Genomic DNA, 22,860 nt, shown 5'->3' on the forward strand with positions numbered 1-22,860 from the left:
CAGCGGCTGTGGATGAGTTTGGAAGGATAACTTGGGGAAGATTCAACTTATGGAGACGCGAATCTATAGATGGCGAGACACTGCCTTGCATTTGGAAGTGGAAGCACTGCGATGGGAGATAGAGAGTATGCTTCAGCATTCGACATGCTAGAATTTCGAGATAGACTGCAAGGATTTAATTGCGATGATAAAGGAGCCTAAAGATTGACCAAGTTTTGTAATAGAATTGGAGATGATACAAACTCTGCTGATATGCTTTTCGGAATTGAAGATTTCTCATTTCCCAAAGACGCAAAATGGAATCCCAGATTCTTTAGCTAAGACTGCGAGGTCTTTTCATAGAGAATTGTGTTACATTGGTTATTCTATTCCGGTTACCCAGATCATCTCAAGTTTGGGTAATAAAATAGCCATTCGTTAAAAAAAACTGCATTATATACTCTTTATACATTTCTTTTAATCTGCCTTCTACATTTGTTTTTGCTAGGAATGTGAATATCACTACTGAGTTATATATAAGTGAATATCAGCAACCGAATATTAACTATACATAACAAAGAAGGTACTTCATATTCGGTTCTAAACAACAAAGTAGCAACCTTACATTGTTTTTATTATATAACAGCATAACAAAAGGCAGACTTCAATCAAAATCAAACCTAAAGAGTTCAGTAAAGATCTATAGTAATGGATGATTTTATCAAGGTCTTCCAAATGTATGGTTTTGCTCCGGAACGTCGCCATGACCACCACCACGATTTACATTTCTCACCAATCCTCCAACTCCAAGAAAATCCAACGTTAACTTGTCCGAGCCGCTCATATTTTCAATGTTTCCAAAATGAACGTCGAAGATATTGCCACCGGATCCGCCAGCACCACCGCCATTTACGGCCACTAGTGAGCTCACTAGACCTTGAAGGCTACCGTTATTATTGTTCCCCATAATCTGCCCTCCCCCAAAGTCATTACCAACCACACTTGACGAATTAGACGAAGAAGCTAAGCCTCTGAAGAACGCAGAAGGGTCGTTGCTTGTAACGGAGCCCATTTGAGTAGCTTTCTGAAGCAGCGCCGTGGCTGACACATTAGAAGAACGTGTATGAACGTCGGTGCTGTATAGAGAAGGAAGACTCGTCTCTGAGTTCTTGGTGTTTTCGTGAAAGAATCCGAGGTTGAAGAAGCTGTTGTTGGTGTTACTCTTTAGGTTAGTGTTGTTGACTGGATCAAACTGGATCATACCATGTTCGTTCATGAAACTCTGATCGTTGTTGTTCGGTACAGTCAGCATCCGTTGGCTCGATGAGATTTGGATTAAGAAGTTAGGGTCTGACGTTTGCTGCACGTAGTCTCTGCTATTTTCAGAAGATGCAATGTTTAGATTGTAACCTGGAATAGTTGAAAATCCGGAGTTATGATGGTCGTTCAAATTGCGGTGGGCGAGAGCGTTGCCACCGTCGAGTCTCCTGTAAAATCCACCGGAGACAGCCCCGCTACTAGCACTTGCCATAGACGTGAAGCTCACGGTAGAGTTTCTAGCAGTCTCTTGTATCAATGCATCACAGAAAGCCCTGTGTGTAATATAACTATCGCGTCTGCAAAACAAAAGTCCCAACTATAAAAAGCATAAATAAAAATAATCAGGAGAACGGCGGATGTAAAACTATTGGATTCTATGTGTACATGTTTTGCATATATTGACGTGAATCAATCATTAATGAATGCTAGTTATAATGGATGCCATTTACAGGAGAGAATGATATGTAGAAGAATATAGAGGTCGAGTCAAATGCTAATTTAGTGAAACACCTTCTTCATTTAATGCAGAACCCATGAATGTTAAGTCGGTCACACTTTACAACGAAGTATTTAAGTCAAACCATGAAAATAAGGAAAGAAACCCTAGAACAGCGTTAAAGTGTTCAAAAAAGCACTGTAGAAATAAGTAACGCACTCTTATATATATGCATCTATGTATGTATATATGTCTAGAGAGAGAAAGAGATGAAACGGGTCCACAAAATAAGAGGAGTTTCATAAAAAAGGGGAACCTGCAAAGTCAAGAAGAAGAAGAAAACAAAAGTGGAAAATCCAACTCATACATGTGACCAAATTTATGTTAATCTTTTACCAACCGCTTGTGTTACACAACGATCACAGTGTGTTACACACGAGTTCGAGAGAAAGAATAAGATAGACGTTTCAGGCTTATAAACTTTTCTGAAAATACTTTTGTATTATTGAGATTCGGTAATTAAGTTTACAACAGATGATTGATCTTTATATAGAGATCGAATCAATACAAGTATAAGAGACACAACTCTTTATACTAAAGGACACAACTTGAAGAGTTACAACTCTTTGTGTAATAACATAAATAACTAACTTATGTAAATGTATCAAGGAGAGATTAGATTATATAGTTTAACACTCCTCCTTAATCATATCTCGACTTGACTCCAAGCTGCTTCCTTAGATCTTCAAATCTTGAACCACCCAATGCCTTTGTGAGAATGTCTGCGAGTTGATCATCCCCTTTGCAATACTTCAGTTCAATGATTCCCTTTTGCTCAGCTTCCCTCACGAAATGGTACTTGATCTCTATGTGCTTCGTCCTTCTGTGTTGCACCGGATTCTTCCCAATTGCTATTGCTGATTTGTTGTCACATAAGATCGGAATGCCTCCTTCAAACTTCTGACCAAAGTCTTCAAATAGTCTTTGTAACCACACTGCTTGATTTGCTGCTGCACACACGGCTATGTACTCCGCTTCAGCTGTTGATTGCGCCACTGTTTGTTGCTTGCTTGACTGCCAACAAACATGGCTGATCCAAGAGTAAACACATAACCTGAAGTGCTTTTCTTGTCTTCCTTAGAACCACCCCAATCGCTGTCTGTGTAGCCTAGAAGTCTTGGTTCTTTCACGCTTGTGAAGTACACTCCAAAGTTTGATGTTCCTTTGACATATCTTAACACCCTCTTGGCTTCTTGGTAGTGCTTCATGCGAGGTGATGACATGTATCTTGAGAGATATGCGCTTGCATACATCACATCAGGTCTTGATGCACACAAGTACAAAAGCCCTCCAATGATGCTTCTATACTTAGTCGGATCTCCATACTCCTTGTCATCCTCAACTCCTTTTCCTTGTGGTGTAAGTGGGTTGCTTACACTCTTGCTGTCTCGCATCCCAAACTTGTCTACAAGTTTGTTTGCATACTTTTCTTGTGAAAGAAATATGCCTCCATTGTCTTGAATTACTTCCATTCCAAGAAAGTAGTTCAACAATCCAAGATCCACCATCTCGAATTCTTTCTTCATGTTCTCCTTGAATGTGTTGATGCTCTGAATGTTGCTTCCTGTGATGATTATATCATCCACATATAGACTCACGATCAACACATCTCCTCCTTGCTTCTTGATGTATAAGGCCGCATCATTCATACTCCTCTCAAAACCGTTTTGAAGAAAGTATGAATCTATCCTTCCATACCATGCCCTTGGGGCTTGCTTTAAACCATATAAAGCTTTGTGTAGCCTTAACACTTTGTGTTCCTTCCCGTGTGTCACATACCCAGGCGGTTGTGTGACATACACTTCTTCCTTGAGGTCGCCATTGAGAAAGGCTGACTTCACATCCATCTGATACAATTGCCACTTCATCTGAGCCGCATAGGCAAGTATGGCTCGTATTGTATCATGCCTTGAGACAGGAGCAAACGTCTCAAGGTAGTCAACACCATACTCTTGAGAGAACCCTCTTGCAACTAGCCGCGCCTTGTGCTTGATGTGATTGCCGTTTGCATCGGTCTTGATCTTGTAGATCCACTTCACACTTATCACATTCTTCTTCTTTGGCTTGTCCACTAGTTCCCACGTCTTGTTCTTCTCAATCATGGCTATCTCCTCATTCATTGCTTCTCTCCATTCCTTGGTACCACACGCTTCATCATAAGTGTATGGTTCTTCATTTGCATGAAGACAAGCTTCTATAGCTTGAGCCGCTTCATCAAGCTCTACTCTCGGTGCCCTTTCCATGATATCAACCATGGACTTGAACTTCCTTGGTGCCTCAGAAGTTTCTTCATCTCCACTACTAGTATCATGATCATCATTTTGAAAAAGAACAGGACTGAAAGTACCTCCAAATTGTTCCTCAGGACTGGATGCACCTTCGGTTTGTTCCTCAGGACTGGATGCACCTTCGGTTTGTTCTTCAGGCGAGTGAGAGTCTTCCATAGACAACTCCAATGTCTTCCTCACTTCTTCTTGCCTTTTCCAATCCCACTTCTTTCCTTCTTCAAACTCGACATCTCTTGATACTTCAATCTTCTCATTCTCCAAAATGAGAACTCTATAGCCTTTGGATTGGTTGCTATATCCAACAAAGACTCCACGTTTGCCTTGACGTCTAGCTTCCTCCTCTTTTGATCTGGGATATGTATGTAGCATATGCTACCAAACATTCTCATGTGTGACACATCTGGCTTGTGTCCACACCACTTCTCTATAGGAGTGACATCTTCTTCTATTGCCTTTGATGGCAGACGGTTTTGAAGATATGAGGCAGTGTATACCGCTTCTGCCCATAACTTGAGCGGTAAGTCTTGTTCTGCCAACATAGATCTAGCCATCTCCACCAAGGTCCTATTCATGCGCTCCGCTGCACCATTTTGTTGTGGTGAATAAGGCAAGGTGACTTGCTTATTGATTCCTTCTTCTTCACAGAACCGGTTGAATTCTCGTGAAGTGAACTCACCACCTCCATCTGATCTCAGTGTCTTGATGGTACAATCCGACTGCTTCTCCACCATTGCTTTGAACTTCTTGAACAGTGAGAATGTCTCTGACTTTTGCTTCATGAAGTATACCCAACACATGTGAGTATGATCATCCAAGAATAGCAAAAAGTATCGGCTTCCATCAACAGACTGGTGCTGCATCGGCCCACATACATCCGTATGTACAATCTCAAGCTTCTCCTTGTCTTAGTTTGAGATTCCTTTGGGAAGCTTTTGCGTGATTGCTTTCCAAGTCTACACGCCTCACATGCTTCCTTCTTGACTTTAAACTTTGGTAATCCCTTTACCAAGTCTTTGTCTTGCATTTGTTGCAACCTTTTGTCGCCTACATGACCAAGTCTCTTGTGCCATGTCTCCATCTTTCCTTGCTCACTAGCGCTCAAGGCCTCTTCTACCTGAGCCGAACTCATCCTGATTCGATAGCTTTTGTGAGTCATTGGGATATCCATTATCCTCCTTCCTTTTGCATCATCTATGATGCATCTCTTCTCTTGGAAACTCACCCGGTATCCGCTTGAAACAATTTGTGGAACACTCAACAAATTTTTTGCCAAACCCGGAACCAAGAATACATTTCTGATGGTCTTCTTGCCACCTTTAGTCATGACGGTAATGTCTCCTTTACCGGCTGTCATGACTGTGCTTCCATTTCCAATCTTTATTGGAACCTTGATACTCCTATCAAGCTTTGAGAAGTAACTCTCCTCCTTTGTCATATGATTAGTTGCTCCACTGTCTACTAACCAGACATCTTCCATCACTGTTGTTGCTGCTTCGCTCGCACTGAACAACATGTGATCTTCATTTGAATCTTCTTCGAGACTCACATGTGCCTTCTCTTTCTTCTTTGAGTAGCACTGATTTGCAAAGTGGCCTAACTTGCCACAATTGTAACACTCCTTGTTACTTCTGTGATCCTTCTTTGGATCTTCCTTCTTCTGTTTCCTCCAACACTCGCTCTCATTGTGGTTGTTTCTCTTGCAGAAACCGCACCACTTCTTGCCTCCTTGGCGCTTTGAGTTGTCTTGTGTAACACCAGAATTTTTGTGTTTAACACGAGCATCGAATGCTCCTTCACTGGTGCTTTCTTCTCTTGCAGCCAGCCTTGCTTCATGAGCCTTCAAGATCCCGATCAACTCTGTCATCTTTGTTGAAGTCAAATCGCTTGTTTGCTCCAACACACTGACTATGCTATCGAACTTGGCTGGGAGAGAGATGAGTATCTTCTGTATGAGTTGAACATCTGACTTCTGTTCACCATGATAAGTTAATTGATTTGCCAATTCAACTATCTTATCTGTGAAGACCTTAATGTCTTCATTCTCATACATCTTCAGATTCTCATACTCCCTTCGCAATGTTTGAAGTTTAATCAAACGAACTTGAGGAGAGCCTTCATACTCCTCCTTCAATGCATCCCACGCCTCTTTGGATGTTGATGCTGCTGCAATCCGTGAGAATATATGATCCGATACAGCAGTTTGCAAGATTTGCAAAGCCAATGTATCGTTCATCATCGCTTCTTCTCTAAGCGATCTTGCCCTTGCTGTTTCAGGGGTTTCATCCACTTGTGCTGGTGGGGCTGCTACGCCTTCTTCAACCACAGACCATAACTTCCTGGTCTTGAGAATGGTTGTCATCTTGATGCTCCAGAAGTCGTACTTCTCTCCATCAAATATGGGGATTACTTGATTCTTCATCGTTTCGAATGATTCCGAAATCGTATGACAAAATCCTCTAGCCTCCTTTTCTCCACGCCAAGTGTTTCTCTTACTAGTGCTTTTTCCTTTGTCCTCTCAAACGTAAAGCTCTGATACCATGTTAATCTTTTACCAACCGCTTGTGTTACACAACGATCACAGTGTGTTACACACGAGTTCGAGAGAAAGAATAAGATAGACGTTTCAGGCTTATAAACTTTTCTGAAAATACTTTTGTATTATTGAGATTCGGTAATTAAGTTTACAACAGATGATTGATCTTTATATAGAGATCGAATCAATACAAGTATAAGAGACACAACTCTTTATACTAAAGGACACAACTTGAAGAGTTACAACTCTTTGTGTAATAACATAAATAACTAACTTATGTAAATGTATCAAGGAGAGATTAGATTATATAGTTTAACAATTTAGCATCTTTTTTTTTCAGTTTCTCTTCACTGTCTTTCTCTATACACCACTCATCGACACCCAAACAAATACAGTGATAGATCCTGTGTACATTTGCTCCAAAAAAAAAAGAAGATCATATTTTCTGTACATAGTGCTCATATACATTTTATGGGTGGTGTACTCTAGGTTGAGATTCCGTGGCCATACATATATAAGAGTTTCAGTTACAAATCATACTATATATTTGATATTTTCAAGTAAATTAGTAAATAAGCTACGTTTAACATGCAGTTTGGAGGTAAGCATTTACTTAAGAAATTTCAATGCAATACAAAAGAAATGATGGTCCATTGTTATACTTTACCTAGATAAGATCAGCCTCTATATACTATTCACATGTATAGTATACACATGTATATTATACGTTTCATCACTTACCTAGCGCAGATACCAACAAATTACTTAAAAGAAATGGATAGGGATTAGTTACCTAGAGAAGATGGTACCACAGTCACATCGATACTCTTTAGTACCACAAGTCTTAGAGTGAGCTTTCCAATCCGATTGAACAGCGTAACGCTTTGAACATTTCTCGCATTTCCACTTCTTTTCTCCGTGTTTACGGTAATAGTGCTTCTTAATTCCGGTGAGGTCTCCGAGAGCACGTGAGTGGTCATGGTGGACGCACGTGGGTTCCGGACAAAGATACACTTTCCTCTTCACGTCTTTGGTTGACTTCTGTTTGAGCTTCCATGGGAGATTATGTCCTCTTCGGTGAAGCTGTAGATTCTGTTCTCTTTGAAACCCTTTCTTGCATACATCGCATATGAACCTGTTCGTAGCCATTAGAGTCTTTGGAGATAACGCTACCACTTCCGCATCAGGATCTGTTTGATCAATCAAATTTAGCCACCAGTAGGATCCTGAATGTTTATCTATGAGGACTAATTAAGAAAAATGATATAAACATTATTTAGAAAGAAAACCAAATATCACATCTATATAATATATTAATGACCGGTCGAAAATAATGAAATCTTGATACGAGTTTACCAAAAAAAAAAAAAAAAACTAGGGTTCATGTTTATTTGTTTTTTTTCAACTTTTAAGCTTTATCCTAAAAGGGTTTTTTCTTCTTTCCTCAAACCTTCTAGTGATAATATAGAAATTAATATCTAATATATGTGTAAGAGGTACTTACTTGGGTTTCCGGGCTGGTTTCTTCGTTTCTTGGGTGGTTGAGCTGAGGAGTTAGGTTCTTGTATCATTGATATAAAAGTATCTTTCCGGTCAAATTCGTTATCTCCGACGCCGGAACCAGTGAGGAAGAACGGCTCAGCTGAGGATGATGATGGAGCAACACTTGCGTTATATGATGATGACGACATCTTAGATCTTCTTCTTTGCGTGTAAGATTATAAACTGCAAGAGAACAATCCACATTAAAAAGTTAAAAAGGATTGAGAAACTCATTAAAAGACATGAAAGAACAAAGAAAACAAATTAAGGCTTTACTTTTTGTAAGCTTTTGAAAGAATTAAGAAGAAAGGTTTCTAAGTTGTTATTTTTGGTACCTGAGATCAAGAGAAAACAACCAAGAATAAGAAGAAAAAAATAGTCAAAAAGCTATAAATCGGAGGTTAAGAAAGAACCAAGAAGAGGATGATGTATGATGATGATAAAGAAGATGATGAAGAAGACACACTTTTGAACAAAAAAAAAAGAAGAAGAAGAAGACACTATTATGTATGTGTGTGTTATAATACAAAGACAAACCTCAAAGCCCTCGCTTTCTCTCTCCTGTTTTGTGTTCTTCTTCTTCTTCTTCTTTTTAATAAGGCATATATGACCTTGAGGTCCATCTCTGTCATACTCTATTTCAAAATAAATAAAAACTTGTTTAAAACTTATTTTTTTACAATTAAGAAGAAGGATGGTCTGTTTGACCAAGAAAAAAAAAGAAAAAAGAAGGATGTTCTTGCACAGAAAAAAAAGAAAGAAGAAGGCTGGTTTCGGTTTGGGTGTCACTGTTAACACGATGAAATGTGTCCACATGCGGGGTGTGATGTGGGGACTACATTTTTCTAGTTCGTATCTTTCTCGTGGGCTTTAAGACAAAACCCTCGCTTTCCCTTCATTAAACTGATTAGGTTTTGTTGTAATAACTCTTTTGCTTATCTAAAAATGTTAATAATTATTAAACATATTATATTTGTATGTACATTTCTACACCCCATCATATAGATTGTTGAAAAGAACGTTAGATTCTTGTACGAAAATCAATGTATTACTTTGTCTTTGTTAAATAGCGATTAAATAAAATGACAACATTTACAACCTTAAAAAAAAAATCCAATTTTGAAAGCCAGAAAACCTAACAATTGTCTTAACAATTTAACTTAATCTTGAACTAGTAATCTCATCCCCACCCGAACTTAAACATCCCAAAGTCGGCATCTTCCTGTAATTGTATCTGCCGTTGTGTCGTCGAGATGACACATAGAGACACCCGACTCCGGAAGCACCTGTCAAATTTGAGCTTGATTTTTTGAATACTTGAAGGGTTCTAAGCTAGTTGCGTTTATTATTTAAAATATTTGTCAAAAAGGATATAATATTATACATCTTCCACACCAGTGGCGGATCTAGATAGATCATTTGACGGAGGTATAAATTTTAATTAAAATATATAATAATTAAAATAATTATAAGCTGTAAATATAAAACTATTAATTTTATTCGACTCATAATATTATATTTATAAAATATACATATTTTATTATTTTTACTAATATTATTAATTGTAATATTACATTCTTATTAAACTTAATTTTTAAAATCTATAGGAAAATATTATATATAATATTATGTCAATTCATACTATATAACTTTTTGTTATCATATCATAAGTAAATAAATCCTAAAATGTTAAATAAAGGTGAAGAGATTGTTTACTATTTAATATTAGTTGATGTTTTATTTACTAGCAATTGAGAATATGGATTTTTAAAGATAATAGATATAAACTTTGTTTGGAAAAGAAAAACAATCTGAAGATAAAACTATAATGGAAAGAAGTAAAGAGAGATGGCTATAAAAAAAATAAGTATGTCAATTAAGAAAACATGTAGAAAAAGATGAAAATGAACATATCAATTGTCACACAGACATTAAATCTATACTAATAAAAAGACCTTCGAGGATCCACATAGCGTACACATCAACAAAAAATCATTCAACCGAAAGAAGCTACGAGACTTTTTTTTTGGTAAATGTCCTTAATGTAATATTACCATTTTATATAAATGGTTAAATAAATATATTCGAAAATATACAATATAAAAAATATACAATATTACATTTTTTACATTTATTTTTACGAAAAGGTTAAATAAATAAACTTGAAAATTAAAATAAGAAAATAACAATATAAGAAATGATAATATTGAGTTAAATAATTAAACATATATCTGAAAAATGTATTGCAAAATAAGTGATAAGTAAATATACAATATAAAAAAAAAGAAATATTACATAAGCATCAATTATATTAAAATAAATAAATAGAGAAAAATCATTCTCTGGAAAAAAGCCACGTGGCATTTTGTTTTGGTAACTGTCATTAATGTAATATTACCATTTCATATAAATGGTTAAATAAATATATTCGAAAATGTACAGTATAAGAAAATATACAATATAAAATATACAATATAACATTTTTTACATTTAGTTTTACAAAAAGGCTAAATAAATAAACTTGAAAATTAAAATAAGAAAACTAGATTTGGATCCGCACAACCGTGCGGGTATTAATTTTTATGTTTATATATATTTTACATAAGTAGAATATATTCTTAAAGTTATATATTTAAATGGTTATATATAATTATTTTAAATATAACAATTTGATAGTTTTCATGTTGTAAGTTAATTGATTATATAAAAGTTTAAGATAAGTTAGTTTTATAAGTGAATTATCTAATTTACTAATGTTAACCTATTCTACCAACATATTATATTTCTAGCCTAAATTTTAAATGTTTTTGAATGTAAAATATATTAATTTATCAGTTTAAAATAATTTTATCGCATTTAGTTAAATACAATGTTTTATTTTAAAATGATAGATATTATAAAATAGTAAAATTTGATATAATTTTTTTTCATTTTATAAAATACAATTGAATATATATATATATATATATATATATATATTAATGTATAATAACATTAATTTCATTACTAATTACAAAATTAATGAAAATATTTATATACAATTTTTGATAATTAAGATGTTGTTATAATGTTTTTCAACACATTTGTTAAGAAAATTATATATATATATATATATATATATGTATATATATATATTTACATTTTAAATTAAAATATATGAAATTATATTATGATTTAAGTAGTTAAAAGATTATATATTAGCATTAAGGAAATACATTTAATAAAAAATTTAAATGATGATCCAAATAAAAATATCACACATGAATCAAGGTGAGTTTGTTAACCAATCTGGATATTTAGGAATCGATGTTATATTAGGAATGATATATTATTAATCCATATTATTAGTAATAAATGAATGATAATTGATTTCTAGTGAGAATTCATTTTAAAATAAATCACACATGAATCAAGGTTGTGGCTTCTGTTTTAATATATAAGATACATGAATTATCTAATTTACTAATGTTAACCCGTTCTACCAACATATTATATTTCTAGCATAAATTTTTAATGTTTGTGAAAGTAAAATATATTAATTTATATGTTTAAAATAATTTTATCATATTTAGTTAAATGCAATGTTTTATTCTAAAATGATAGATATAACTATAAAATAGTAAAATTTGATATAATTTTTTTTCATTTTATAAAAGATAACTGACTATATATATATATATATATATATATATATATATAATGTATAACAACATTAATTTCATTACTAATTACAAAATTAGTGAAAATATTTATATACAATTTTGATAATTAAGATATTGTTATAATGTTTTTCAACACATTTGTTAAGAAAATTAAATATATATATATATATATATATATCTATATTTTAAAAAAAATTAGATATCAAATTATATTATGATTTAAGTAGTTAAAAGATTATATATTAGCATTCAGGAAATACACTTAACAAAAAAATTAAATGATGATCCAAATAAAAATATCACACATAAATCAATGTGAGTTTATTAACCAATCCGAGTTTTTAGGAGTCGATGTTATATTAGGAATGATATATTATTAATTATTAATCAATATTATTAGTAATAAATGAATGATAACTGATTTCTATTGAAGATCCATTTTTAGAAAAATCACACATGAATCAAGGTTATGACTTCTGTTTTAATATATAAGATATACAAAATAAGAAATGATAATATTGAGCTAAATTATTAAATATCTATCTGAAAAATGTATTGCAAAATAAGTGATAAGTAAATATACAATATAAAAAAATAAAAAATTACATAAGCATCAATTATATTAGAATAAATAAATATAAAATAAAATAATTAATAAATAACAAATATAAGAAATAGAAAAACTACATTAACATCTGTCTATAAAATGTATAATAAAAATACTAAATAAATATACAATATAAAAATTAAAATATTCCATTAAACATCTATAGTAGTATTACAATTTGATAGAAAAAAATAGAATAAATAAATATACAGTATAAAAAACTAAGTATAAAATATACAAAATAGAAAACTAATTAAAAATTTATAGAAAAAATGTATAGTTTTTCATTTTAATTATTTCCAAATATTTCTATAAGTAGATATACAACATATGAAAAACAAGCATGTGATATAAGATTAAAAGATGAAAAAATAAAATTAAACATCTCTCTGAAAATGTATAATAAAATAAATAATAAGCAAATATACAAAATAATAAATAGAAATATTATATTAAACATTTATCGTTATATTGGAATAAGTAAATATACAATATAAGAAAAACTAAACAATAAGTAAATATATAATATAACAAATATAAATATTTATTAAACATCTAATGTAATATTAACATTTGATAAAAAGCAAAAAAATAGAATAACTAAATATACAATATAAAAAAAATAAACAGTAAGTAAATATACAATATCAGAAATGAAAAAACTAAATAAAACATATATCTGAAAAATGTATAGTAAAATTAATAATAAGTAAATATAGAATATAACCAATATTTACATTAAACATCTATCATAATATTATAATAAAAATAAATAATAAGTAAATATACAAGATAAGAAATATAAAAAATACATTAAATATCTATATGAAAATGTATAGTAAAATAAATAATAAGTAAATATTCAACATAACAAATCAAAATAATACGTTAAACATCTATTGTAATATTACCACTTGATACGGGCAAAATAATTAGAATAATTAAATATACAATATTAGAAAAATAATAATAAGTAACTATATAATATAAAAATGGAACAACTAATATACAATATATGAAAAATAAAAATAAAAATAAATAGACAATAAGAAATAAAAATATTATATTAAACATCTATCATAATTCGGATTTGATAGAAGTAAGGGAGTTTGATTGATAAGGAGATATAGATTTAGAGTCCGAGAAGAAAGTAGAAATAACAAATTCAAAAGCCATGGAAGCTAAGCTAACAAAATTGAAGAATATATGTTTCATTCCTTATCTTTAATCAGATCAAAGAGGCGTGGAACATCATCATATGCCTTCACTTTCTCCTGCACACAAAAAAATCTCTTTCTCTTACAAAGAATTGTAGGAAGAATATACATTTTTAATTTTTAGTATAAGTAATTAGGCGGAACAATATGATGCTTTAGTATATAATCAAAAAAAATATCTTATAAAATCAGTTTGAAAATTTAATAAGATATAATAAATAAAAAGTACATTTTGTAAATAATACAATATTAAATAACTTGAATTTGGTAAAAAATAATTTCCAAATATAGTTTATTTAAAAATTTACATGGTCTAATCAAAAATACAAAACTAGAGAAAAACTAAAAAATATTTGTAAGAGCTAAAAATAGAAAATTCATCTACAATATTATTTTTGACATTTCATTAATATATTTTTCCACAATCTAAAACATAATATATAATTACTATAATCTTTTGCAGCACTAAATATTAATATAATAATTTATAAAACAGTTATATATAAAAAGCTATATTCAAATATATACTAAAATTTAAATTATTTTTAGCTTTTTTTGAAATTTTTCACCGACCGTAGGGCGGCTTTAACCCTAGTTTATACTAATAAAATGGACATTTTGAGGCTCTATAGAGTGTCCACATTAGAAAAAAAAATCTTCTGTAATATGACACGTGGCATTATTACTACAAAAATAAAAAATAATATAAAGTAAATATACTTGTAAGGAAAAATAAATAACAAGTAAATACACAATATAAGAAATATAAATATTACATTAAACAATAATTAATAAATATACAATATAAAGAAAAATAAATAATAAGTAAATATACAATATAAGAAATATAAATATTACATTAAACATCTATCATAATATTATCATTTGATATAAAAAAATAGAATAAGTAAATATACAATTAAGAAATAAAAAAAATTAAATTACATATATCTGAAAAATGTATAGTAAAATAAATAATAACTAAATACAAAGTATAAGAAATAAAAATATTACATTAAACATCTATCATAAAATTATTATTTGATAACCACTGATGACGGATTCTCTGACGTAGCCACTGATGAATCCCAACAAACACCACCTTGATGACATCAAACATGATCCACTACTTAGGTTAATCAAACTCGTGTTTTACCAGGCGATGCCGAATGCTCCTCAGTGTTTGGACATCCCAAGGAAGTCCACCGCTTCCTCAAACTGCTTAACCGGAACAACCTTGGTTAATATATCAGCAGGATTCTTAGAAGTACATATCTTCTTCACACTTACATCACCTTGAGCGATAATATCCCTGATAAAGTGCATCTTTCTGCTGATGTGCTTAGTCCTCTCATGATACACATTGTTCTTGGCTATACACAATGCACTTTGAGAGTCATACGATATCTCCATCGTGTCTTGCTTGAATCCAAGCTCCTCCGCTAAGCCCCTTAACCACATTCCTTCTTTGACCGCTTCAACCAGCACCATATACTCTGCTTTTCAGTCGTTGACAGAGCCACTACACTTTGTAGACTTGATCTCCAGCTGATTGTATTACCACAAGCCATGAAAACATAACCTGAGATCAACCTTCTCTTGTCCAGATCTGAAGCAAAATCAGATTCACAGAAACCTTCAACCTTAAATACCTCATTCTTCCTGAAGCACAGTTTCAGATCTTGTGTTCCCATCAGGTACTTTAATACCCACTTAACCACAGTCCAATGAACCATCCCATGCTTACTCATAAACCTGCTAACCAACCCTAATGCATATCCCAGATCACACCTCGTGCCTATCATAACATACATTATGCTTCCGATAGCATTAGCATATGGAATATCCTTCATACTTGTCTCTGCTTCATCATCGTCTAAGGCAGACAATTTGAAATGTGCACCAACCGGTGTTGACACACTCTTTGACTCCTCCATGTTGAATACCTTGAGAACCTTCCTGATATAACCAGATTGAGATAGTATCAGAATCTCCTTCACACGATCTATCTCAATATCCATTCCCAAAATTCGTCTTGCTGGACCCAAGTCCTCATCTCAAATCTACTGCTGAGTAGCTGCTTCACCTTCATGATTTGCGCTGCATCCTTTGATGCAACCAACATATCATCCACATATAACAGTAGATAGATGTGCGTACCATTGGTTAACTTCTTGATGTAGACATAGTGATCATATTCACAAATCCATGACTAACCACAAACTGATCAAGACACTTATTCCATTGTCTTGGTGCCTGCTTTAGTCCATAAAGAGCCTTCTAAAGTAGACAAACGTGATCATCTTTCCCTTTAACCTGAAATCCCTCTGGTTGCTCCATGTAAATCTCTTCTTCGAGTGTACCATGAAGAAACACAGTCTTTACATCAAGTTACTCAAGCTCCAAATTCTGATTCACTAGAATTGACAACATGAACCTTATGGACACATGTTTCACAATGGGTGAAAACACATCTTGATAGTCAATACTCTCCCTCTGAGAGTATCCCTTAGCAACTAATCGAGCCTTAAATCTAGGCTTCTCAACACCAGGTATACCAGACTTTAATTTAAAAACCCACTTGCAGCCTATCACCTTGCGCTTACTAGGCCTTTTCACAAGCTTCCAGGTTTGGTTCTTATCCAGTGAAGTCATCTCTTCACTACATGCTTCATCCTACTACGTTATCTCTTTGTTGTTCATCGCTCCATGATAGTCTTAAGGTTCCTCGGCACATACGTCATCATCTACATATAGTAAAAACGCTGTTATATCCTCCGAGTCAGGGTACCGTGCAGGTGTCATTATTTTTCTCCGAACTCTATCCCTTACTAGCTGATATCCTTCAAGACTTTCACCTTGTTCATCATATGCGTCAACAGGTACTTCAGCTGTTTCGTCAACAGCTCCACCTGAAGGTTCAACTTCTGGTCCTGACGCAGATCCTGCTGTTTCTCCCAGCATAGTCTGATTTCTTAGCGTCGCTGTGACATCTGCTTTAACCTCATAGACACTCAAATCCTTGTAGACTTTATCTTCTGCAAATAACACATTCCTACTTATAACACACTTCGTCTCTTCAAGAAGCCAAACTTTGTATCCTTTCACACCTGATGGATAGCTGACGAAGATTCCTTTTTTAGCTCTGGCCTTGAGCTTTCCTTGATCTGCATGGATGTAAACCACAAATCCAAATTTTCTTAGGTGCAGATAATCGGGCTTCTTGCCCAACCAAAGTTCCTCCGGAATGTTTCCATCTATTGCAGAAGATGGACTCATGTTTGTCACATACGCTGACGTAGACACCGCTTCAGCCCAGAATTGTTCCTCTAGACCCAACTCAACCAGAAGGCACTTCACCTTCTCCATCAGAGTCTTGTTCATAAGTTCAGCTACACCGTTTTGTTGTGGTGTATATGCACAAGTCTTATGTCTCTGAATTCCATGGTGCTTACAGAAGCTGTCAAATTTTGTGTTAAAGAATTCAAGTCCATTGTATGTTCTAAGACAACACACCTTCTTCTTGACTTGATTCTCCACCAACTTCTTCCATTCACAGAATTTACAAAAGGCTTCTCCTTTAGTAGCTAGGAAGTATACCCAGACCTTCCTTGTGTAATCATCGATAATAGATATGAAATATTGCTTCCCTGACAGACTTGGCGTCACATTTGGAGATCCCCATAAATCAGCATGTACATATCTGAGAGCTTCACATGTATCATGTCTTCTGATGTTGAAGCTCAACCTCTTCTGCTTCCTCATCACACAGCTCCCACAGAACTCTAAAACTCCAATCTTTATCTTATCGATCACCCCTCTCCGGGCAAGAATTTGTAGATTATTCATACTCATGTGCCCAAAACGTCTATGCCACAAGACTATCTCATCCATAGATGGTTTCTTCCTGACGCTGCTGTTTACTTCACCTGACCCAATCTCACCATCTAACAAGTACAATGACCCAGACAAGGTTCCCTGAAGAGCTAGTTTACCATGCTTGTAAAACCTAGTCTTCCCATGTCCAGCACTATGCACAAAGCATAACACATCCAAGGTTCCAGTAGATATCAAGGTTCTTCTTAGTTCCGGAATATACCTGACATTCGTGAGCATCTTGACATAACCACCATAAGCTTTGATGTTGATTGTACCAATCCCTTGCACTCCAATCATGCAATCATTACCAAGAAGAACATGTCCTGAAGCCAACTCTTCAAACGTGTGAAACCAATCTCTCCTACACGTCATTTGGTAGGAGCATCCAGAATCAATCACCCACTTATCATGATGACATGTATCTTCTACCGACAATGCATCATCCGCTGATTCACGATATATCACAATGGTTGCTTCAGCTTCTTCTTCTCCTCCGTCATACTTCTTCTTGTAGGCGTAGCACTCCCTCTTGGTGTTTCCCTGCTTCTTGCAGAACCATCAAGTTATCCTAGACCCTGAGATCGATCTAGACTGCCTTTTTCTTTCCTCACAGGATCCCTCTTCTCAGTCCTTCCTCTAGCATAATATCCTTCACCACTATCATGTGAAGCCGTAGAGGACTTCAGATCTTGATCTTTAGACATTTCTGCACCTGTCACCTCTTCCAACGATAATGTATCCTTACCGTACTCAATCATTTCCTTGAGAGAGTTGAACCGTGAAGGAAGTGAATTCAGGAGCAGAATCGCTTGTACCTCCTCTGACACAGTTACATTCACGCTTGACATGTTAGAGACAATCTTTAAGAAGTCATCGATATTCTCATCCATATTTCGTGTATCGACCATCTTGAAGGTGTAGAATTTGTGCTGCAAGTGAATTCAATTCGGTAGAGTTTTCGAAAGATATAACCTCTTCAGTGTAGACCATGTAGAAGCAGCTGACGTACACAACTCGATCTTCCTTAGCACATGATCTCCAACACTGAGAATGATCAGATTCATCGCCTTCTCTGATCTTTCAAGTCTTTCGGCTTCCTCTTTCACCAACCTCTCCCTGAATACATCTTCGTCTTCATCCTTCCTCATCACTGACGCAGAAGGTGACGTAGACTCTTCTAACACATCCTTTAAACCAAGAACAGACAGATGCGCAAGCATCCTCTTCTTCCACAATGAGAAGTCACCCTTCCCATCAAAACATTTCACCTCAATTCTTGATTTCACCATTGACAACGACACCAACCAAGGCTCTTATACCACTTTGTTGAAACCACAACGACAAAGCTGTTTGACTCAAGAACCATAATTAAACACACAAACTCGCTGATACACTCTCTGACGAACTCGACGACGTAAGTAAGAAAGTTGAGTTTGTAGAATAATAGAGATAGGAAGAAGAATGCGAAAAAGATAGAAGATGGACACAAGAAATTGTTTACCCAGTGGTTCACATAGAATGGTTTACGTCCACCGGGACCTGGCAAGAGGCAATTCACTATAATCTCAAGTACAAAGAATATAAAACCTCTCTTTCTCTCACAACCAAAGCTCACAAACCAAGCTAGGTCTTTTCTTGGACAAAAGGGAAGAGTACACACGAGCTCCTCTTATATAGTAGGAGTCTATTAGGTTAACCTAGTCGGATTAGGGCATTCGCCCCTTTCCATAAACCTATTTGGAAATATTCCAAAATACTTGCAACTTCTATAACTCCATAAAAGTAATATTTCTAGGATCCTGCCGACTTCCATATCTCCATAAAAGTGACATTTCCTTTTCCTAACATGACGTCCTTGTCTTACTTTAAATTACTCAATCCTGTTTGATTTCTATCACCAAATCCTGACTCAGTTCATGACGGATTCTCTGACGTGGCCATTGATGAATTCCAACAGATTCTTTTTATTTCTTCTTCTTCAGGATTGGGATTATTTAAAATGGTTGAAACAATTAACATCCATCTCATACCCGACATTAATCCTTATCTTTTGTAAGTTGACCTAATATTAAGCTAAATTCTGTGAACGAAAGTGGTAAAGGATGTATGTATAAGTGGGTTCATTTTCGTTGTATTTTTTAATGGACTTTTTATTTCCTAAATAAAATGATCCCAAAAAACTTGCCTAAAAGAAGAAGGAATAAACAACGTCTTGGTTTTATTATAAAAACAGTTTAACTTTTTCAATGAATGCATTTTGAGCCCATTTTAAAGTCCATATTTTTTACTCAGGCTATTCTTCCGAATTCAAGTAATAAATTAAAAAACAGAATCCTTTTCTCCCTGAAAAATAAATTTCTTAAAAATATATTTACTTTTACCACCAACTATAATTGACCTAAATAATAATTACGGCCCAATATAAGTAGACATGTTAATTAGGACTGAAACTCGTAGTCCGAACTCGCACAAGCCCTATAAATTACCAGGCTTAATTATATAACCAGAAAAATTAGGCATTTTAAACTTAGTCTATTTGGGATTTAACTGTTTTGGAATTAAGTCTGTTTGGGTTATGATTAGTCCGAAAACCCAAAACTTATATTTTTATTTATTTAATTAGCCATGGTAACGTCTTAAAAAATATAGAATAAGTGTTAATATCTTAAAAATATAGAAGCCCGATAACTATATTAACATCAAAATCTAGTTTTAGCATTGGTGCTCATGTCTTACACAAGCACGTGTCACCTACCAAGACATGTTGAAGCGCTGATTTGTACGCATACTTAGTTGGAAGGATTTACGTTTTGTGATCCATATATTTTTAAATTTTTATTTTGTATTGATATGTGTGTCAACGTTAAATGTTTTTTTTATATGTAGTTTTTGATGATGATGTGAATGTGGAAGTTATTGAAGAACATCCTAATCTTGATGCTATAATTTCTAGTGCCCAGAGTTGAAAGGATTTTGTTATATTTGGTTTTTAGGGTAAGATATTTATTTTAGCTTTGATTTTATTAAACATATATGAATGATTATTTAAATTTAGAATTAATTAATTTTAGTTTATGTATTCAATTTTTGTTTATTGTTTAATAAGTCCAAAAAGCTCAATCGTCCTTTTAGGATCATATCGGGCTTTGAAATATAGGTCCAACTTTTTGCGGGTCGGACCAAGCTTAGATAGAAATGGACTTTGCTGGTTTTTTGCCAGCCAGGCCAGTCCGATTGACACCCAGAAAGATAAGTCGATAACACAAAGACATCATCCACCTGTTTAAATTTTTAGTGATGTTTTATCATAGTCCACACATTCATAGCGATAACACAAAATCTATGGTTTTTAGCGATTGACACCCAGAAAGATAAGTCGATAACACAAAGACATCATCCACCTGTTTAACTTGTTGACAACTCGAGCAGCCAGGCAAGGTCTGAATCTATAACCATAGATTGATCGGGAAGCTGAAGATTAATGCTATTGTATATGTCAAACAAAACCAGTAAGTATCTTCAGGTTTATATTCGAATTTCCTAAATCAAGTGAAAATGATATAACTAAACCGGTAACCACTTTGTTTGGTTAGGATAGTTTGGTTCTGATATGTTACTATTGGAATATAAACGTATTATTGTTTGGTTTTGGGTTAAGAAGTTTGATTCGGGTCAGTTTAGATATCAGTGTCTATATTCATTTTTCTCTCACTAATAATAGTAACTTTGGCAATGTTGGTGGTACATAATGGTGACGAAATCGAAGGTCTATGAGATACAAGATTTCGAAGAGGAAATATGTTCTTGATGTGGCGGTCCTACAGTATGGAGTTCATGTAGATGACGACAGAGACTAGCCTGAGAAAACAATGGGAGAGATTATCGCTTCTCTTCACGTGGGATAACATTTTTTAAGTCAGCTTAGCCATTAAACAAAACCACCGATAGCTGATACATAACTTTCCTTCTTTTCCTAATCTTTTTTTTATCTATGTAGCGGTCATTTTTTTTTAAATCTCTTGTTCCTTATCTTCGGAAAGTAAATTCTCTTTAAAGTTTCTTCATCTTTCTCTCGTATTTTGTCTGTACTAATCACGGATCCTCTTCTCTTTGAATTTTTTCGTCATAATCTTTACAAGAGAATTGCATTTCTATTTGATGACGATTAGAATGTGGAAGTTACTGAAGAACATCCTGATCTTGATGCTACCGTAATTCTAGTATCTTCTAGAGTTGAAAGGGTTTTGTTTTATTTGGTTTTTAGTTAAGATATTTATTTTGGTTTTGATTTTATTAAACATATATGAATGATTATTTAAATTTGGAATTAAATTAATTTTAGTTTATGTATTAAATTATAATTTTTTTTTAAAAGTCCAAAAAGATCAATAGTCCTTTCGGACCAGACATGGCATTGAAATATAGGCCCAAAATTTTTACGGGCCAAACCAGCCTTAGATAGCAATGAACTTTGCGAGTTTTTTGTCGGTCCTGGTCAGTCCGATTGACACCCCTAAATATAAGTCGGTAACACAAAGACATCGTCCACGCGTTTAGCTTTACAGTGATGTTTAACTATAGTCCACACATTCAACAATGATAAGTCCATTTTGTTGACAACTCGAGCAGGCGGACAAGGTCTGAATCTATAACCATAGATTGATCGGGAAGCTGAAGATTGATGCCATTATACTGGTCAAACAAAACCAGTTAGTATCTTCAGGTTTAAATTATATATTCCTAAATCAAAGTTAAAATGAGATAACTAAACTGGTAACCACTTGGTTTGGTTATGATAGTTTGGTTTTGATATGTTACAATTGGAATGTAAACGTATTATTGTTTGGTTTTCGGTTAGGAAGTTTGATTCTGTTCAGTTTAGATGTCAGTGTATATATTCATCTTGCTCTCACTAATAATAGTAACTTTGGCAAATGTTGGTGGTACAGAATGGTGAAAAAATCGAAGGCTGATAAGATACAATATTCCAAAGAGGAAACATGTTCTTAATAAAGCGGTTATACAGTATGGAGTTCATGTAGATGACGACAAAGATTAGCCTCAGAAAACCATGGGAGAGATTTTTTTTTTGGTAGGATGCAAGGGACGAATGTCCCCTACTTTTTATTAAGAAAACTTCAAAACTACTACAGGCAAAACTGCCGAGTTCTAGCTATCCCATGAAAATCCTCCGACAGCATAGAGGTAACATGCTCCGGATTCAACTCAAAGTAATGTAAACCAAAAGATAAAGAAAACGCATAGTTAGCCAATCCATCAGCTAGATGATTAGCCTCCCTATACACATGAGATATTTTGACTATCCAGTCTCTTGAT

General features: G+C 33.9%; 1 protein-coding gene and 1 long non-coding RNA gene across 6 annotated transcripts; one reads left to right on the forward strand and one right to left on the reverse strand.

Annotated features, from left to right (window-relative positions):
• Nucleotides 1-516: 516 nt before the first annotated feature.
• LOC103854019 (protein indeterminate-domain 4, chloroplastic-like) lies at nucleotides 517-11,099 on the reverse strand. 5 transcript variants are annotated; one of them, XM_009130923.3, is made up of 5 exons: nucleotides 8,696-11,099; nucleotides 8,435-8,493; nucleotides 8,121-8,341; nucleotides 7,410-7,806; nucleotides 517-1,595 (listed from the first exon to the last, which is right to left on the reverse strand). In XM_009130923.3, the coding sequence occupies exons 3-5, from the start codon at nucleotides 8,305-8,307 to the stop codon at nucleotides 701-703; spliced, it is 1,479 nt and encodes a 492-aa protein (XP_009129171.2). In that variant the 5' UTR covers nucleotides 8,308-8,341; nucleotides 8,435-8,493; nucleotides 8,696-11,099; the 3' UTR covers nucleotides 517-700. The 5 variants fall into 5 exon arrangements, with proteins under 5 accessions (XP_009129171.2, XP_009129174.2, XP_009129169.2 ...); XM_009130926.3 differs by having other exon boundaries at nucleotides 8,572-8,707; XM_009130921.3 differs by lacking the exon at nucleotides 8,435-8,493 and having other exon boundaries at nucleotides 8,494-11,099.
• On the forward strand, nucleotides 1,603-7,382 carry LOC117131679. Its single transcript, XR_004454851.1, has 2 exons — nucleotides 1,603-2,118; nucleotides 6,941-7,382. It is a non-coding gene; the product is annotated as an uncharacterized LOC117131679 (long non-coding RNA).
• Nucleotides 11,100-22,860: the final 11,761 nt, after the last annotated feature.

The sequence above is a fragment of the Brassica rapa genome, chromosome A02, assembly GCF_000309985.2.
Source record: "Brassica rapa cultivar Chiifu-401-42 chromosome A02, CAAS_Brap_v3.01, whole genome shotgun sequence".
NCBI classification, from domain to species: Eukaryota; Viridiplantae; Streptophyta; class Magnoliopsida; order Brassicales; family Brassicaceae; genus Brassica; species Brassica rapa.

Excerpts from the sequence above, each read along its gene's own strand:
- LOC103854019 (XM_009130923.3), bottom strand. The coding sequence starts at position 8,307 with ATGTCGTCATCATCATATAACGCAAGTGTTGCTCCATCATCATCCTCA. Across the intron at positions 7,807-8,120 it reads AAACCAGCCCGGAAACCCAA|ATCCTGATGCGGAAGTGGTA; the intron begins GTAAGTACCTCT and ends TTGATCAAACAG. Across the intron at positions 1,596-7,409 it reads TGTGGTACCATCTTCTCTAG|ACGCGATAGTTATATTACAC; the intron begins GTAACTAATCCC and ends TTTGTTTTGCAG.